This window comes from Lepeophtheirus salmonis, chromosome 10, assembly GCF_016086655.4.
Source record: "Lepeophtheirus salmonis chromosome 10, UVic_Lsal_1.4, whole genome shotgun sequence".
Taxonomy (NCBI): domain Eukaryota; kingdom Metazoa; phylum Arthropoda; class Copepoda; order Siphonostomatoida; family Caligidae; genus Lepeophtheirus; species Lepeophtheirus salmonis.
Window position 1 is genome coordinate 18,360,932 of NC_052140.2, and position 21,200 is coordinate 18,382,131.

The 21,200-nt window shown below is 30.5% G+C and overlaps 1 protein-coding gene across 2 annotated transcripts in view; it reads right to left on the reverse strand.

Annotated features, from left to right (window-relative positions):
- Nucleotides 1-9,791: 9,791 nt before the first annotated feature.
- Nucleotides 9,792-21,200, reverse strand: part of LOC121125647 (dopamine D2-like receptor) — a 161,614-nt gene continuing 150,205 nt past the window's right edge. For both annotated transcript variants that reach the window (XM_040720840.2, XM_071891573.1), the window contains 2 exons: nucleotides 11,787-12,132; nucleotides 9,792-10,331 (listed from right to left, as the gene is read on the reverse strand). In XM_040720840.2, coding sequence (XP_040576774.1) covers nucleotides 10,117-10,331; nucleotides 11,787-12,132 — 561 coding nt within the window. In that variant the 3' untranslated portion in view covers nucleotides 9,792-10,116. The remainder of the gene's footprint in view (nucleotides 10,332-11,786; nucleotides 12,133-21,200) is intronic.

Sequence of the window (21,200 nt, forward strand, 5' to 3'; positions counted from 1 at the left end):
ATCTTGAAGTTGTTCATATAGTTTTTTAAGATACTATTCGGGCCAATCATTTTTTGGGGCTTTAAAGAACTGGTATTTAGCATGAGAAGATACTTTAACCTAGCTTACAAATTTTGCTATCTTTTTTCTCAAATGCTTGAATTCTTTGTTTTTCTTGATAGCATAGTTTTTTTCTTCAAATTTCTAGCCCACACGTGGCTCCCTCAAGAGGGGAGCAAATTCACTTATTCCTCTTGTCCATACTCGCTAATATAGGCCCTATTTGTAACACTCGTGTCATTGAAATTTCTACTCAGTTTCAAGTTTATCACTTTTAGCAGGTTATTACTACCGACAACAAAATTGAACAGAGATTATGTCTTTGCCTCTGTTCGTTTGTTAGGGAATGGGATTATATCAAAAGTTACAAGTTTATTTAGATCAAATTAATATGAAGATAATATATTGTAACAGTAAGAAACAATTAAATTTTGAGAGGTCAATGTCAAAGTAAAACATAAAAATGCTTAATGGACAATAATTTTATAACAAATTGAGATCCATAAATCAATTTGATTTGATGCAGAGGTTTTGCACTCTACTGAGGTTCCACTTTAGTTTTGACCTTGTTTCTTTTCTAATATCACATTTATATAAAGATAAAATTATAATTTATAAATATAATCAATAGATATTTCATTTAACTAAAGGTATTAAAAAGTCAAAGAAATGAAACACCTTTTTTTAAATAATAGTCTATAAAATATAATTTTATTTTTATTAAAACCATTTGAAAAAAAATGAGACATAAAAATATTTTACGATCTCTTACTATGTGAGAATTATTTTACATGATTAATGTGCTCTATATTGGTAAATACATTTCTTTAGCCACACGCTATTAATGTTCTGGAAAATTTAATATTGGTTAAGAACTATTAAATATACATATATGTGCATTAGACTCGTTTATAAAATGTTTTTTTTTGCGAAATGTACTTATTTGTTGAAATATAAAGAAATCTACAGTTTGAGCAATATTAATCGAGGCTTAGAAGTTGCAAATAGTCAATGAAGTTGAAAATTCACAATTTTATGAAAAAATAATTAGAATTAATATTTTAAGAATTTAACTTCTTATAACAGACTAGCTGTAGTACCCAAGATTACCCGGAGTTTTTAACCGGTGACGAAGAGATACACTTTGATTCAATAATATAGAAGATAACTCACAAACAAATTTTTCGTGTTACTTTCTATTTTTCAGGGGCACACTCACTAGTCAATACTCAGTAATACAAAAATAATAATTATATCTTAAGGAAAAAATGATTGTGCTGTTATGAGTCAGGTAGTTTTTTAGCCCGTAGTCCTACCTCATCTGGGGTCATATTCATTTTTTTAATATCAAGTACTTCCTTTTTTCTTTTCTTTTTTAAATATGAATCGACCTAAACGCCTGCGACATGTCATTCATTTTTTCATACTATTTGTATACAGTTGTATACAAATAATCTTTTTTTTATAAAATATAATGGGCAGGCCCAATTGTTTTGTTATTTGTTATGATGAAAATCGTGTGTATAAAGAACATGTTGAAAAAAAAGACACCGAAAATCAACATGGTAATCCTGTCAATTTGGAAAATGTTTTGGAGGAGATTGGCTACAATCATCTGTGACAAGGAAGGAGTTAGAGAAGGTCATAAACAAAGACATTATCAACGTCTATCCCCAATTTTACTTTGAGTCCTACGGGGACTAACAATTATAACTCCACAACCAAACCTCAAGGTTACTCTTTGTTTTTTAAGAGCACACACAATTAAGATCATAATTGGATGTAGTAATAACTTCACTACTCAGGAGTTAAATAATAAAGATAACAACTGAGGAATAGAAAATTTAAAAATACTATCTGAAAAATAAGTTGATGTCTTGATTAAACCAATGTAAAATGATTGAAATAGTTACTTCATCAACTCAATGACACAAATATAAACTTAATAGACCAGATTCTAGTTATTCTAAATCCTCAATGTTAAAGGATATTGTCAAAAGTGTTGTGAGGAAAAATGATGAAAATTATTTTATATCCAGTGATAGATTCAAAGATATTCCATAATTTAGGGCAAAAGGGTAGAAAAGAGTTGAAAAAATTTATGTGAACCTGACATTTCCTGTTAGTATTTCTAAATCTAACAAGGGTAAAGGAGGATTTGTTGTCTTTGGTGAAATAACAGCTGTGTATGGTATGATGATTAATTAATGTAATGGGTGGTGATTTATATTTAAGTAGTCAGTAGTGCTTCTGCTGTTCCAGCCTTGAGTATTATAACAGCTGTGTTAAATATACTGCCTGATAAATAATTCATACATTATATTGTTTAATAGACCCTTTTTGAGTATGGAGGACAGAGATAAAGACCCATTTTCCAATCATTTTTTAAGATGCACATCTTGTGAAAGTTTGAAAAGCATCAATCGTCTCCACTTTATCAGATTTATCTCTCAGTTAAAATGTTTTACTTTAATTCGTTTATGTAAATACAAAATGAAGCTATTTGAATATGAATATACTTTTTAAAATTGAATCCAATAATCCAATAAAAAAATTTCTCCAAATCATAAATCTCTCTTTACATTTCAATGCTACTGATACTGGTAATAAATGAATTATTTAGATCCCAGGGCTCTTTTTAGAATCAAAAAAATAATTCTCCTAATTAAATAACTTTAATACCCCTTTTTTTCTAATTGTACTTGATAATTATCATATTTAAGCCATTACAGGGGATACTTATTTAGGATAGTTAAAAAGAATTATGTGATAAAGTTTACATACATTTGACTCACATGATAATTGCATGATTATTTAAATCTCAAAAGATTCTTGGGATTTTGAAATTTTATCTCAAAAAATAAAATATATGAAATTTTTTAAAAACAGCTATGGATTTTTGAAATTTTTTACCAAAAAATTATTTATTGAGAATAGATATAAATTTTTGGAATTATTTTTTTGTTATTAACTCTAGATTTTTGAATTTTTTTTAATAACAAATTATTATTTTGATAATAAATATGGATGTTTTTAAAAAAATTATTCTAACTTTTTTTTTTTGTAGTGGTTATGAATTTTTTGTTTCTATTTTTTCAAAAAACGGAATATTTGAAATTTAATTTTTTGCTCCAAAAAAATTAATTATTTAAAAAATTAATTTTTCAATTTTTCTCCAAAATATTACATTTTTTATATTAAATGTTCAAAAAATATAATTTTTGGACTTTTTTTTGAAAAAAAGTCAATGCACTAAGCCCCCATCCCTCAAAAGATAAATAATATAGACCTGTTGACTGGCTACAAAGGCTTATGAATTACAACACTGGATATCCTGTTGGTTAAAGTGCATACAATTTTATTATTATTTCACGTGAAAAAATCTATAGACCTAGTAGGTAGTTTTTGGGAGTTTGGTTGAATTATCGAGCCAAAACAAAAAGTGTTATAACTATCACTAGTTTTCCATACATGTGAAAGTTATTTTGATATTAAAAATCTAATGGTTCCATAAAAACAACATTCCTTCACACACTTTAAATCAACTCTTAAATGAGTGCAATAAACACTATAATTTCCTTTCATTCTATTCAATTTGCAGTAAAAAACCTTTAGAGTTGTACTCCCCAATATTAAATGAGCAAAAATTTCACAATAAAGCATCCTTGGTTAGCGGTATTTAAAAGTTTAATGCCCTGTTCGAATGACCTAAAAAATTGGTATTCTAAATGCAATACTTTATTGATCATTACAACTTTATTACCATTCCAGACAAACTATAAATTACAGATAGACGGATATGAAAGTAATGAAAAGAATATAAAAAAGAACAATTTATGATGAAAATGAGTTGTAGGAATACTTTTTTTTTTTAGGAATCGCAGTGTTTCAAGCTATTTAACTCTATTGGTCTCCAAGAAGGGAGTCAACAAACATATTAATCATAAATAAATGAATGGGCAGCCGCATTATTTAAGCAAAATTTTGTGAGGTTAAGAGTAATTTTTTAACAATAATCTAATGAACAATGTTGTGTAACAAATAGTTAACTTCCGATAGCTTAAAAAACATTGTCCTAGTCGTCACCATGAGTATGCAATACGTAAGAGCATTGAGATTTCAGGACTTCTTTGCGCAGGATTGTCCAAAAAGACCATTTGGGAGCAGAATGAGGCCTCGAAAAAGACGAATTGCTATGTATCAATGCAGTTATACGTAGAGAAGGACCTCAGACACTCCAAAAGCAGGCAGGAAATCATCTGTGTCCGTCAAACGCCTGAAATCAGCCTTCAACAAAAACCCGGATTCTTTAGTTGCTGAAATAGCAAAAATCAACATTAACAAGTCCCAATCAGTGGTTTCCAGGGCTTTAAATAAGGTTGGAGGAAAGCCGTTGCGGCATATTCCGTTGGCACTGTTAATAGAACACTTTGTGTGTTAAAATAGGTAAATAATAACGGTTGACCCTGTATAGAGGCGACATGTCAGTTTACCATTATGAGGTATGCACCTTTTTGAATATCCAGCTCAGATAAAATAATTTAGCAACTATACACAGAGATTCAAGGAATGTCTTTGGTTTGGAGAACAAGTTTTTACTATTCAACGTTAACCCTGCTCTTTCTTTTACATCAGCTGACTTAACCCACGGTTAGTGAATAGGGATATTATATACCAAAAGACTTTTATAAATGATTCTTATTTCTTCGAATCTACATTTAATTGCCGATACTTTTAAGCATGAGCATTGCTTGCTTTCATTTTTTGTAATCCAAAAATCATCAAAATTGTTCTATTAATACTAGTTATGTCCAAATTATGTAAAAAAGATTTATTAGCATCTTTGGCGTTTATTGAAATAGTGTGTTAGTGCAATCCTTTCGTTTTAACAGTCCTGATTACGCACCCTCTCAGTTTCCCCCTCAAAACAAAGAAGAAAACTCTGTCTCATGGCCCCCCTCCTATCCATCTTTCCTCCAAAGCTATTCAGTTTTTAAATCTATGTTTCCTTTATAAATATAAAGTGCAACATTTGTCATTAACGATATATAATTCTACTGATGGAAAACACATCGTTTTTATCGATATAATTTGCATATTTTCCTCCTTTTTTATGCATAAATTGTACATCATGAATAATTACCAATAAACGTAAGTTTATTATTATTATATATATATACATATTAATACAGGACTCCTGTGTTGAGGGGAAAACAGAGAGGATTATAAACAAAGTATGAAAATGGAATAAAAGAGGCGGAAAAAGGGATGTAGAAAGAGACAAAGAAAGGAAGCAGACTACAAAAATGTGCAATTTTCTACGAAAAATGTTAAAATGAACGAATTTTCTAGAAAAAGTAAGAATGAGCTATTTCTTGAATGATTGAGCGATCGCCCACAATTGCTAAATCCAGTTATAAGAAACACCTGGATTACAGAAACAACACGGTAATATAAAGTTATTTGAAATAAATTAAGGAGATTGCTTTTTTAATCTTGGGGTATAAAAAATCCCAGTTTACATCCAATGGGTTAAAAGCTTCATCCAAAGTTTTGATTCCATTTATTTTATAATTTTTAAATCGTTTTATATGTTTATGAATAAGTACTAAATGTTGTAACTCATGTTAAATCAATTGAAGTTCTACAAAAATTAAATTTCGAACATAAAATATCTTTCTTGCAGCCTTTATCCTGCTTTTAAATTATTATTATTTTTTAAATAGAAATAATTAAAACAAAAAACATACGGAAAACTAAATCATTTGTATTTTGCAAATGTTAAATAGAGTCACATAAGAATTAAATTTTAAAATATGTAAAATATATGTAACTTAATTTCACAGCCCATATCCCTTTTTTTGTAGGTAATATAATTTTAATGTGACGATTTAAACAATGATTAAATAAAGTATTTTTTTATAATATAATTTTTGAAAGATAAAAATTGTTTATAGTAATTATATGTAAGGATATACCCGGGCTAGTTGGATCCTATTTCACCACATTTATCACCAAGTAGCAGTGCAATAAAACCTTTGTTAATCAATATCATTTCTATAACACAGTTAGTGAACTGGATAAAAAATAAACTCAAAAAATGAAACGTTTTAATTAAATTATAAATAAATGGAACTTTTTTTAATAATATTAAGGGTCCACCCTGTAGATCCACATCTAACTAAAAGAACGTGAGATTTTCTTTTTTATTCAAAACAATGAATTTCTAAGGGATTTAACACTTTTACTTTACATTTCTTTTGAATATTTATTTGTTAATGCAAATTTTGGGAATCAATTTAGTACTCATCATTTTTGATAAGTTTGCTTGTATTATATAAAATAATAGCACTAATATTATATTCCTCACAATCAAAAAAAGAAGAACAAAGGAACAACTTCGAAGCAAAATAGTTAGTTAAATTAACTACACCTTGAAATTATTTTTGCAAAAGATAGGTAATATCAATCATAGTTGTGGCAATTTTTTTATCAACCTACCTCCCAGCTAGTCTTTGACTCGAAACACTTATACTCATCTAAATACTTAACATGTTTAATGTTCATAAAATATAATTAATCTTCGAACTCAAGCTAACATTTGAGTTACAAAAGAAAATTTATGAAAGTGGAAAAAAGTACTGAAAGTATTTGATGTCAGAAATCATGTCACAGCTCAAGTTGGGTGCACTCACCCCATCAAAAATCGTTGTGTATACAAAACTAATAGGTAGTGGTACTAATTGTGTGTATTCTGGTCATATGAGAAATCGAAAATTAACATGGTTTCCCTGACAATTTGAAGAATGTTTGGAGGAAAGAATCTTAACACAGATGACATTTCCGTAGATCTGGTACAAAAAGCTATGACGAGGGGGACGAACTAAATGAACAATGACATATGAGAGAAGTACTAATACATCGATCCTCAATTTACTCTGAGTCCACTGAGGACTTAAAATAATAACACCACAACAAAATCTTTAAAAAAGTGCCCTCAAAAGTTATTAGTAAAAAACAAACTTTAGTGTCTAGAACACAAAATAGCAATGTTTATCCCACGAGGAGTTTTGTTCTTTTTTTTTAAAACGAGTTTGTGGGTACAAAGTTGGCCGAGGGGAGAGAAGAAGAAAGAGTGAGAGAAGATAATAAAATTAAACTATCTTTACTGGTGTGTAGCCTAGAGTTTTTAGAATTTATTTACCAAGCGTCGGATTAAAAAACTGGATCCTCTCATCTCGCCTTCTACGTTTTTTTTCTGTTATGAGAACAAAGTTATTGAGGCAAATTTTTTACCAAAACATATGTTTTTTTAAATTTAATAATTCATATTATTTATGTTATTACTTCAAATGTATTCCAATAAATTCTAACAACACAGATTAATAGCAAAAATAGTAAAAGAAAAGTATATGCTCAACTTATTAGAATTTGATCCCTCAATTCTTAATATGACCGTATTTTTTTTCTGTTTACCTCATGATCTTTAGAAAAAGACCACACAGGTTGTTATTAATTTTTTTGATATTTTTTATGTCCAAAGCTTTTTAAGCGTTTGTTATTTATGATAGAGATCAATTATGTTAATTCATTTCAAAGCCTAATATTTAAAAATTCTAAAATTATTTTTCAGTTGTCTGTATGATACTCATAACTCTAGTTATTTTTGTTTAAAGTTGAAAAAATTTCATTTTTTTACAAAGACTCATAGGTTGAAGACACATATCTTCAAAAACTTTAAAAGTTTATTCTTTCATAGCTGAAATTCTTAACTTTACATTATTTAAAATTGAAGAAAAGACCCCAAAAATATTTCAAGGATAAAACTTATCTTTGAATGAATCAAACAATCTAATGTACGTCAGTCATAACTTTATCAATTGAGTGATCAATCATTCAGCACTCCAATATCCCCAATTCACAAATGAGGTACAGGAGTTATTACAAAAACACTCTTGTCGTTTCACATATAGAAGCCACAGATTTACAACTCAATTTTGAATTATATTCAAAGATTTTAACGTACTGTCTTTTTTTTTTTTGGATACTATGCCATACTAATATTGCACATAGGGATATGACAATTAATTAAAGGATCTTATTCATATTAGACAAGAAGTACACTTAATAATTTTTTCTGTAAAAAAGGATAAGTCTGAATTAATAGAACAAATTTCCCTGTATATACATATGGGATAACATCAACTCTTCCTTCCTTCAATTAAAAAAATGTTCTATTAGGGAATTAGGTCATTTCATTATGTAACCAGGATATATAATATGACTGAGTTGAGTGAAAAATCTATTATTTTAAAGAACTTTTTTTTTACTAATTGTCGTAAAAAGTTTTTAAAAAGTACCTCTGATTTAACTTAACCTCTAAGAAGAAACCATGTTGGCATTAAAATGAAATATCACCGGAGTTTTGCATGTCTGATCAAGAGTATGTAGGGACTGCACTGTATAGTGCTCCCCGATGTGCTTAGAATTAACAATGTAGTCCTATTAATGAAATCTTGCACTCGTTTTGAGCGCCTGCAACTACAGCTATAAGTATTCATTGGCTTATTAGATATAACGTCATACTTATTAAACCTTATTGCCCTATGGATCCTGCCCTATTGTCTGTATCGTTGCTGGTGTATTTTGTGGAGTATGATTGAATAATTCTACATGATATTTTTGCACGATACTCCACCAAAAATCGAACTAAAGAATCAATCATAAAGGATACAGACACTTGGGAAGATTTCAGAGGGCAATGAGGCATAGTTTTACTTTGCCCTTTGGTCCATCAAAAATCGACCGAATATTATTATTAAATTATTTTGGAGAGAGAACATCTATTATCCATTTATTGAGTAAGTTCGTGTTAATGGTCTTATGAAAAATAGTAAGTAACACTGACGATTTCTTAAGTAATTATGTTCTATATTTTTTGGGAACTTAATAACTCCAGTTCTATACAACTCGACTTTATATAAATCCTTTTAATGATTAATTCGAGCAAAAATTCGTCTTGAAGACCCTTGTATTTTGGAATTTATTTGGTAGTTCTTCTCTTAGAGGGAGACACTTCTACAAACTACTAAATAATGAAAATAAAAGAAGAAATAGCTCACATATCAACTGTTTTTCCCTTTCTAACTGGTATAATGGAGGTTTAAAGGAAGCTGAAGACCAGTGATGAAAGTTCTGCGTATAATGGGCGGTCATATTAAAAACAAACAACTGATAATCAACATGGTAACTCTGAGAATTTCAAGAATGTTTTGGAAGAGATGAGCTACAATCAGCTGTGACAAGGGATGAGGAGGAGAAGGAAAGGAACAATGACATTTCGTCAGAATTACTCCAATATTGATCCCCAATTCTAACCTGAGTTTAACAGAACTATAACATACGTCTGCTAGAAATCCTCAGGGTTACACTACGTCTTTTATGAGCACACAAGAATATTAAATCAGATTTTGAATGTAATTAAATCAATTTAGAAAGAATGTTCACTACTCAGGAATTAAATAATAATGACGACTACTAAGAAAAAGAAAATTTATTCTTCAGATTACCAATTTAAAAAAAAAACAAGACAAAAATATGCCCCAACTAAATAATCCCCAGGTACATGACTTTTGCAAACCCTGAAATTATTGTAATATTGTATTTTTTTATAGAGTCTAAAATTTGTCTTTTTAATCTATTAGCATTTTCTTATAAATCCTTTTGTAATAAATAATAATCAATACGCAAAATTCAACTCTTAATTATTGCACAAACTTCTTGCTTATGTTTAATATGTTTTGCACAATATATATTATGTATATATAAACAAAGAAAACAATAGGGAAAAAACTACACATAATTATCTATTTGCATAACAGAGTCATATTTATTTGGGTATGTATGTCATTGATATAGATTATTTAAAGAATATATCTGAAGAGTATGATAAGGCTTCTATAAAGATTTGTTTTATTGAAGGTATATCATGATTTATGTTTAAAAAAAAAAAAAAAATACAAAAATAGTTGTACTCTTGTTAGCTGTTTGGATTCCAAAGAAATACTTTTTTTTAAATCAATGTCCAAGGCCCAATAATTTCTTGAATGCCTTTCTAAATTCCGGATTGAAAATAGTATAGATCAAAGGATTGATACAGGAGTTGATATATCCAAGCCAGGTTGTAAGTATAAAAGCTGTATCTCCTGGTCCAGAATCAATTTGATATTTGATACAAACAGCGTTGACAATGTTACAAGTAAAAAATGGTATCCAGCAGACCAAGAAACAAACTGCAAAAGATGAAAGTGCAATATTATTTATCGGGAGAAAAAGTATTTTGTACACTAGTCAATAAATTATTTTGCCCATGGATAAAGATGTTCTGCCTTGAATTGTTTTTATCTAGAACTATTTGGAAATATCCTCTATAACACAAACTTTTTACAGTTGTGACATACAGAGTAAAATATTACTAGAAAAATAAAAATGCGAGTATTTAAGGTGTGCAAGGATACACTTAAACATAAGAACTATGCTACATTTTTTTTTTTTTTTTAATTTCAAATTTTCAGACTGACATTTATTCTTCCGACTCAAATAATGGTTGACTTTTTTTTCTTACTTTAGTTGGTTAGATGGAGTTGCATTGAGTAATTATAAATAAACATAATAGTACTATAGTTACTTCAACTATCTTAAGAATTTTATGTGAAATCCATTTAATGTGTATTTTTTCCTCTAGCAGTCACTTGGGTGTGAACCTACGCACATTGAATTCAAAAAAATCATTTCTTCCGAGTGCGTTGCGATTGCATGTGACTTATTTTCTTTTTAAATAAATGCCCCCTTTAATTTTCCTACCTTTATTTTTGTTGACAAATTAAAGGTTTTTTTTTTTAATTTAGTTTATTTTCAATCAAATGTCATATTTTTTTGGCGAAATTTTTTTTTATTGTTTATTTTTAGAAAAAGTCAAGTCTGGAAATTAGATCCGGATATTGGAATTTGCTTTTACAAATAATAAATGGTATATTGTATCATCACACGCATAAAAAATGCATGAATTTTTACATCTCTAAAAATAAAGTTTTATGTCCATGATTTTCCAACAAACTGTGGGTTTTTATTTTTCATTGTGATCAAAAATGAGAAATTCATTAGACTTTCAAAGTAACAGTTGATTTTTCATTATTTTTTAATACTGACAAGACATTTTATATGTTTGATAATTTTTTTATTTTGTTCTTTCAAGAAAAAAAAACCCACTCAACAATGTACATGGTTTTAAAATAATTTAATTTGATCACAAAAATTATTTTTTTGGATTAGAAACTACAGTTATTTTTTAATGTTCCTTTAATTTGTTAGATGGAATTGTACTGATTAAGTATTAGTAAACATTATAGTATTACAATTATTCAATCTAACCAAGGAATCTTATGGTGAAATCCATATACTTATGGTAAATCTCTTTCTGTAAGAATCACCGGGCGCGAACGTACACAAATTAAGTTCAAGAGAATAACTCTCGAGCGTGCTCTCCATGAGCTATGTCCATTCCATATTGTGTTTTTCTAGATGAAAAGAATCAATGGAAAGCTATCAATTCAGCACTGCCCCTTATTGCTTTTGGTTTGACTATAATGCGTATTTTATATTAGATTTTTTTTTGAAAAAGTAAATATATTATTTGCAACGAGCCATGCCTAGCCATACAAAATTATCATTTAAATCAACTGAATTACCCAAAACTACAGCAAGCGTTTTTGTGGCTTTTCTCTCCTTTTTGGCGTATGTTTTCTCTTTCTTTCGTTTTCTTTGTTTCCTGGATCCTCGATGTATTTGATTCATAGTGAGTACCTTTTTGAACTTTGCAGTTTTGGATATTCCAGGCTCAGGATCAGAGAGATCATCTAAGCAGTTAAGTCCTTTATTTTCTAATGTTTTATCATCACTTGTTTGCTTGACATCAGATGAGAATAAAGAGGATTGATATCCTGGAGTAGACCACTTTTTTTTATATTCCACTAATTCGATTGGTGTGGGATTCCGATTTTTCTTTGGTAGGAAATCAAATCCATTGCTAGATGTCTGAAATTAGAAAGGGAAAAAATATGATTATTTTTACAAATGGGTAAAATGTAGGGGAAAATAACGCTTCCTAGATTAGAAGAAAATATAAAGCTTTTGGCAACTTTCTTTTTTCTTCACTCTTTAAAAGATGCTTTGAATAATAATTTCCCCCTTCTTTTGTGTTAACTTTTTTTAAATGCGTTTTTGTTTAAATTTAATATTAAACTATTTTTCATACCCTACTACTTTAAAATGTTGATGGTTTCCCTCTCTATAGCAGTAATACATTTTTTTCTCCCCACCCCCTGACTCATTATATAGGCAGCTGGGGTTAACAAGGTTATGAATTCGACCATAAGTAACTCTCCTGCTTTCTCCTCGCTCTCCACAAAATACACATTCAATATTTTTATAATTTAGTTTTCTTTTGAAACACGGAACTACTACAATATATTTGAGAGACCCTATTGGTTTAAATGAAGTTCCAATAGTTAATCAAGGCTGAAAATAATAGTTAATATTCTTTAAAACGTTTTAACTTAACTTATTTATCTGAAATTGACCTTTTCTATAAGGTAATATTTTAGATGGGCTTTTTTTATAAAAATTTGGTTGTAATATCTACGAATGAATTTTTTAATATTCATTTATAAATAAAAAATAGAGTAAGATATGTGATGGGTCTGTGAACTCTTCATAATTGCCAGATTGTGTGTTTTTTGTCAATTATTCAAATCTGTTACGATTAAAAAGCCTCCTAAGAAGGATTGAAATATATTTATTTATACTGAAAAAAATGTTGTTTTTTATCTCTCCTATGTCCAATTAGGAGCATTATTGGTTGTCTTACTACAAAAATAATCTTCAATAAATAAAAAGGCCAAATCTTTTATCTATATTAATGTTCTTTTTATATACATTTCTTCCCAGTTTATTTATTTTCTTTTCTTTTAGTCAAGAGTGCAGCCTAAGAAATCTGCTTTGATTACACCAAGTAAATGTGTTATTTTCTATCTTAATTTATAGAGTTAATGCCATGTTTTTTTTTTTAAATATTACTTTATTCAATATTTACATGGTTACCCATTAGTCTTAGGACAGCAACTATATGGACCTGTTACAGTCCCAAATACTTCTCGGGATCGAGGAACAACACTGGGAAGGGTCTTACTACTTCCAACAGGACGGAGCACCTTCACATACTGCAAATTCTGTGTAATAGTTGTGCCTCATCACTTTTGAGGACTTTTGGATTAAGAATATGTGGCCCTTCTTCCACAGATCTCACCGTAATGGACTTCTTCATTTTGAACAGGAAGGTTAGTGTGACTTCCTACAGCAGCGTCGACGACTTGAAGACAGTCACCGTGTCGACATGGGACAAATGGTCAGAGAGACCATCCAAGCGGGTAAAAAGCACTTCCGCAGCATCCGAGTTTTTGTGGCCACAAATGGTGGAACTCATTTTGAAGAAATTTTTGTGTAACAAATTGTTTCCATATATAAATATTTGTATACTTTAATGGGTATAAAGTTGTCCTAATACTAATAAAGGAATGATACTTCATAGAATACAATTGGAAGTTTGGTACATCTATGAAGGACCCATTAATGAAGCTGATTCTACATTCCAAATTAAGAACTGATACAACTATAACAAAGAATCTTGTTTTGCACGAAGAAAAAGCGGGAAATGAAAAAAAATTGTGCGCAACACGATATATATATTAGTTTTCACTTCAACTATTTTGCATTGTAATTCAAATTATAAATATTTATTTCTCCAACGACTTGTATATTTCTTATAGTAAATTAAGTTATCTTTAAAAAATTATAAAACATAATAAGCTGTATCGTGAACCATTTTCAAAATAATCCACGAACAAATCACTTTTTTTCAAAAAAATAGCAATTTTAAATACTTTGAGGCCGCCGAACTACCTTTGAACATTTTTCAATTTTCTTCAAGCATTGCCAATAGTATTTTTTTAATCAAAAGGAACGGATTTTGACTCCACCAATGGGACATTTCAACCAAATAAAAATTAAAAATACACCCTAATATATTTGTCTGTTAGGGTGGGTCATTTTTGATTATTTTTTCGAATTATGAATATGTAGTATCATCAGAAGTTGTGGATGGGTATTAAGCTCATAATTTGTGTAAAATAAGAGCTTTAGGGATTAAGTTTTAAAGGTTTCACATACCATATACATTAAAAAAAATGTATAGTTTTTCATATAACTGTTTATTTTTATTTTTGCTATCGTAAATATAGGATCATCATACTTTAGTTTATGTCAATTATATATATTTTATAAAATAATGGTGGTTAAAAACTATTATGTTAGGAAAAAATAAAATATTATTGTTTTGCTTTTGATAAGTACATATTTCATAGAAAGTTTGATTTGTGGGACCAAAACATGCCGTAGTATTTAATGAAGATTTTATCGCTGTTCTTTTTAATTATGAGATTTAATCACGTCACTAAAGGAAACGGGAAACAAATATACACTAGTTTTGTTTGTATTCGATGTCTCTAAATGTAAATGTTATAACAAAAAAGGCAATACTTGTACAATCTCCTCCACGCAGATATCCGTACTGAGAAGGATGCAGAGACCGCTGGTATCTCTCTTTGGACTAACTATAACAATTACAAGTTCATTGCAGCCTCATATAGACAAGGAGAACCAAAAATTATGCAGCAAAAATATGGCTGACTTAAGGCTTCATCCTTGTGGCCCTCCTTCCAAACCTTATCTCAACCCACTTATACCGGGCCGTGTAAATATACTTTTTAAGAGGTTTTGTGGCAACCTATCTGATTGTTTCGTATTTTTACTGTTAAAATAAAAAAAAATCCTTCCTGTGAGAGCGTAACAACTTCCACACGTGATACCATGTCCTATCAGGAAACAAAGAAGATCGAAATTGCAGCCCTCCTCCGAGCGGGAGTGCCTCATAACAACATTAAGGAACAGGTTGGGCCTCGTTGAAGACAATTTACAACGTTTCCAAGCGCTTGGAGGCTGGGGGTGATCTCAAGCATTCCCCTGGGGCTGGCAAGAAGCCCACTGTCTCAACAAGGCAAGTAAAGGCAGTGTTCAAGAGGACTCCCAACAGGTCCATAGCCGACATGTCCAGAAAGATGGGAACGTTGACATCAACTGTTTCAAGGGCATTGAAAAGGGCTGGAGGAAAGTCCCTGAGGCGTACTGAACGCCCTCTGCTAACTGAACTTCAGCGAGAAGTCAGACTTGAGCGTGCCAAGAAAATCTTGAATGATATCAGAGCTCATCTGAACGCATCATCATTTTTTCAGATGAGAAAACTTTTAAGGTTAATCCTGTTTTCAACAGGCAAAATGACCGTGTTGTGAGCTTTGGAGATGTTTGGAGATCCAACGGGAAGGCCATGAAGCCGGTATGGTTCCCCACTGGCTCAGATTAACAGCGGAGGATTATGTGAAGATTCTGGCGTCCAAGGTCCTTCCGTGGATCAAATCCATAGTCGGCAACTCTCCTTGGGGTTTTCAACAAGATGGAGCACCCGCCCACGCTTCCAAGAAAGCTCAGGAGTGGCTCAAAGACAACATGAACTTTTGGCCAAGGACTACTGGCCCCCTCAGAGCCCAGATCTGAACCCAATAGACTTCCCTATCTAGGTGTACGTGGAGACCAAGGCCTGCAAAAAACGACACAAGAACATAAATGCCTTAAAGGCTGCTGTCAACAAGGCCTGGGCCTCCATGGACGCCAATTACATCCAGCAAGTCTGTGGCAGCTTCAGACGTCGCCTGACCAGTGTCATTGAGTCAAATGGTGGCTACATTGATTAAATTTGATCACAAACTATTTTATTATTCTAAAAATGTATGAATAAATTGTTTCTCAAGTCATTCAAATGTCATTATGGCCCCGATATGTTCTGAACAAAAATTGGTAAATAATTCTGCACGGTCTGGTACTTTTAAGTTTATAAATTCTTGTATAATAATATCTACTGTACCTCTTATCTAAATTCGGATTCGTTCCGACCTACCATCATCGTGGCACGAAATGAACACATAGTCATCGTCAAAGACCTATCAGTTGGTTTTTCAGCGTTTTTAGTCGGGTTTTTTTTTGTAAAGGAAGGCATATTGATTAAAAAATATAACTAAGTTTATTATTGTAACATGTCACAGTTTTGTTAGTTGTCTTTTCTTAATTCCAAAAAAAATACGTTATTGGTTATTGTTGCCTTGCTAATACACATTTTAGGTCCCCATTCTGTATACTCGACATGGACCAATGTCAAAATATTTCCAATCCAATGTACAATTTGATATCATGAATAAATTATTTTAATATCTGATATTATAAATGATTAATATGAGGTCAATTGAAAGCTGAGTGTTTACTCATTCAATAATTGATCAAGGTTGAGAGTTTAAAATTAATTATTATGTCGGAATATATAATCATATACAATTCGTTACAAGACCACACAAATTTAAGGTTTGTAGCTTACGAAAAAGTCAAGAAAATAGAACTTGAACGGGATCGACAAATTTTCATTCGCGCACTCTAAGCAGTTGGGCATCTCCTGAACCACCATCTACGCCGTCTTCAAGTCCGAAACATTAGAGAGGAAGATTTTCTTTGTGGAATACGCCATACTGGACCCAGAGAGTTAAAGAAAACTCCCCTAGCAAATCTCCTCAAGCCCTTGAGGGACTATGCAAGAGATCTCGGGGTTTCTAAACAATCTGTCTAGAGAGCTATCAAAAAAGTTAGTGGAAAGAACTTTGTGAGGTGAAAGAAGCACTTTTGAACCCCCATACAGGAACTGATGCAAACCCCTCGACTACATCTTCGGGATGAGAAGGCTTGCAGTGTGCGTCATCCAAACACCGAGGCCCCTTCAAAAATTTATCAGCCAACACTGGTACGTCATGAAAGAGGACTACATCTGCAGCAGGTGCCAGGCCTTCAGCCACCCCCTGGAAGCCATCGTTGTCACTAATTTTGGCTACATTAGTTATTATGAGTGCTCAGATACACATGTATTTCTAGTAATAATTTAGTTGAAATTCTATTGTTAATTAATAAATTATATCTTGTTGAATTTTAAAATTGAAAGTTTTCTGATTTTAATTTTAATTATTTGCACCATTAACACTTGTCACTCTTTGTTGGTTAATGCTTAACTTGATTTAAATTTGTGACGGACAAATTTGTTTGTATAAAAAATATTGTAATTAATAAGTATTTCTCAAATACTGATTTTCGACTCAATCTATTTTACATATTGCAATAAAAAATTCAATATTTAATTTTGTTACTATCTAGATATACAAAAAAATTCTTAACATTTTTTATTGAATAACACAATGAACATAATAACTTTTTTAATGCAGTTATAATATTAGCAAATAAAATATATTCAAAATGAAAATTATATTTCTGTTTGTAGTAATAAGATTATCAAAGGTATAACTTCCAAAACTAACAACAAATAAGCAATAAATTTTATAACTCGTACAAAAAACATAATTACATGCAGTGTGGTCAATAATTAATGTCCTATTAAGCCGTAAACGACGAGCAATACTTTTAAAGAAGTTTGAATGCAACTTTTTCATTTTATCTTATATGGATATAAAATCCAAAAAAAAACACCATCAAAAAAAGATGTTCTAAGAGAAAAACATTGTGTTCATGTGATCCCACTAAACAGATTTAAATATATTTCCAACATATTTTCTTTTATCTTTAATTTCTCAATGTAAAATCAAAAACAGTGAGAATAAAGATTTAATTATTAGATTATAAGATTGTTTTGAAATGACGGTGAATACCCCTATAAAACAAGAAATTATGTACAAAACTTTACAAAAAAGTACTTAATAATGTCGCATAGTATCGTCCGGCTGGAATAACGTGGTAATGGTTCTCCAATTCCCACAACTGCCTTGAGAGCTCCTCTTCGTTCATTAACTTCATCACTCGATGAAAACCACGTGTAATGTATAAACGTTCGGACGGAAGAGACATCGGTCACAGAGATTGAGGTTCAGAATGTAGGGACTCTGTTTGATCGTTTCCAACTTTCTCTGTGTTAAATAATGCCTGGTCTTTTTGACTATGTTGGGACTTGCGTTGTTCCACATGAGCTGTAGTTCCTTCCGTTGATTTTTGTTCTTCTTTAAGCAAGAAACCCCACTTTCCTGTCGTCCACAGTACTCTCTCATCGTCTCTTGGCTTACCGTGGACTCGGCAGGCAGGGCTTGAACCAAAAATTGCTTGTGTTTACAGTTGAACCCCATCCGAATCATTGTCTTTAACAATCGAAAGACTAGGAAAGACATCATGGTAGACAATAGTGAGATCGGTGTTGATATAAAAAACTGTTTCGGCCCAGATTGTAGTGTATCAAAAAGTACCTGCAAAAATTGTGAGTCTCTATGTTCAGCGACGAATGGACAAACATGTGCGAATGTGGTATGTAGTCATTAGCTATTTAGTCTCTGAATAACTATTGAATGTATCTCCAATATAAAATTCATGAGAAAATCGATGCTGGTAGAATTTTGAAGCCAACTCTTCTCCTTTCCTTTCGAACAAACCTGTCTCAATCCTTTTGGAAAATGCTAATACTTCTATTTAATTGTATTCCAAATGTATTTGGATTATTTGTGTTAAAATTTGTGACAAATTTAACCTCATGTCTTAAACAAGACTTAACTGTTATATATATCCCCCCTAAACTGCCCATTCAGAAAAAAGGTAAATTTGCAAAGTGGCTTTCGCCAAAGTGTCCTTGCACATGTATTTGCTTAAATACAAATTCACTCACATTTATCAGTGTTTTTGCAACAGTCCTACAAAAGTAATTTTTTTCTTAAAGTTACAAACAACTGTTACACTTTTTTTATTACAAAAATATTTATTTTTTGCATGCATTTCAATCTATTATCCTTTATGGTTTTAAAATGTTTTTCCAACATGAAATATTATTACTCATATCAATGAGCCATTCATGCAAAAGAGACAGTAGGTACAATGTTATGCATATCATTATGATCAAAAATCGATCTTTTTTGTCTACTTTTCTTATTATTTATATATTTTTGGGTAAAAACTAATTTTGAGAGGTAAAAATATTTTTTTGAAGAACAATATTAATAAAATGTTCATGGTATTTGCTGTTATTTACCACATGCATCATTTAAGTTAACACTGAAGAGTCTTTTACTAACTTTATTAAGAACTAGTTTCTGAAGAAAAAGATATCAAAATGAATGAATTATTACTTAATTTGACATTTTTATTCAATATTGTCTCTTTCACTCTGAATGACGGCCTCCACTCTCCTCCTGAAAGCCACACAAACCTTACTAAGGTAGTTTTCTGACAAGTCAGCCCATGCGGCCTTGATATGTACTCCAAAGATTTCACAGAGACGTGAAGTTTACTCTAAGCAGCTCCTTCAACTTTTGACTAGATGTAAAAATCCCAAGAATGAAGATCGAGGTTTCTTGAAGCAACATGTTCCTGGACACATTCAAAAGAAGCTTGCTTTTGGACAATCTCGTTAAGGTTGTTCTGGCGCAAGAGCACTTTCAGTACCATAATTTTTTTGCCTTTCATTTTGTTGTCTTTGAAGATACAGGCAATATTTATAAATACAAACAAAAGCAAATTATTATTAAAATAAAATTCAGTCTCACTTTTGTAGAAATTCCAATTAAAACTGAAGATGTGAGTATTTCTTTAAGTATAATCTTAAATATGAGGCATAGGTTCTGTCTTTTTATTAATTTGTCTTAGATTTTTTTTTATTGTCTTTATTCTAAAGTTACAGACAATGAAATTGGTTACAAAAATAGTTATCACAATAATTGCAAATAAAATACCACTAAATATTCAATAAAACACGAATGTTTATGAGTATCAGGAGCCCTTTGTTTTCTCCTCATATTTACACCTATCGAGTTTACATCCAAAGAAATACTAAAACAAATATTTTCATATATTTCATAATTTTACATCGAACAGTCCCAGAAAAAATGTCTGGAGTTTTTAATATTCCTGATAAGAGGCACTCGCCCCCCTTGTTTCTATAAAATTTTTGCTCCCACCGTAGGAGTCCCGGTAAGTTTTCCGTATATAAATAATTTATCAGCAGATATTAACAAGAAATACTTAAAAGTATTGATCCATCTACAAATATCCGCCGTTATAGATAGACTTTAAATGGTGGAAGATGATGATTGAGAACCCTTTTCAAAAATGTCACTATTGAATTCCTCATTTCAAAAGGAATCATTGGGTGCAGCACGCTCTTCTTCCCACAGAATGTAGAGCAATAATGTGTTCAGGCAAATTGATTTATAATAGACAGGGACATTGCACAACAATGTTTTTGTAATACCTTAATCACTTTTTTTTATACCATGATTATTAATGATTGATTTTTTTTTTGTTGAGATAATTTGATTTTTGTATCAACATTTCAAACTCTTTCATTGAAGATAAGTTTAAAATACTGTAACACTCAGCTCAAAGAGGCCATTTCTAACAAATATTGCTAAATTATTCTTTATTAATTATATAATTTTTCACTGACGTCATATATTACATAAAAATTGAATGTGAAGACATGTTTGGGGATCATAGATATTATTTTTGCTCTATAAAATTAATTATTATATATTAATTTCTGATAAATCTTGATTAAATTCGATCAAAAGGCTTTTTAAATAAAAATTTACTTTAATGGATGATGTCCATATATGGGGAACAGCAAATTTTGAATAATTATGCCGTAAGCACTTGTTTTTTTTTTTTTTACAGAATAATAATTATGATCAGTATATAATAATGAAGACGCCTGCTTATTTTCACTACCTATGGAGTAAATTTTTCCTAATTAACATAATTGATCAATTATAAAGTCATTAGAATTTAAAAATTAATTTTTTTCACATACAAATTAAAATTCATGTATTGAAGTGTTCTTATGCCTTTAATACAGGTTAAAGTTATAAATAATGATATTTGATTTTAACTAAAGTAATAACTACTAAAAAAAT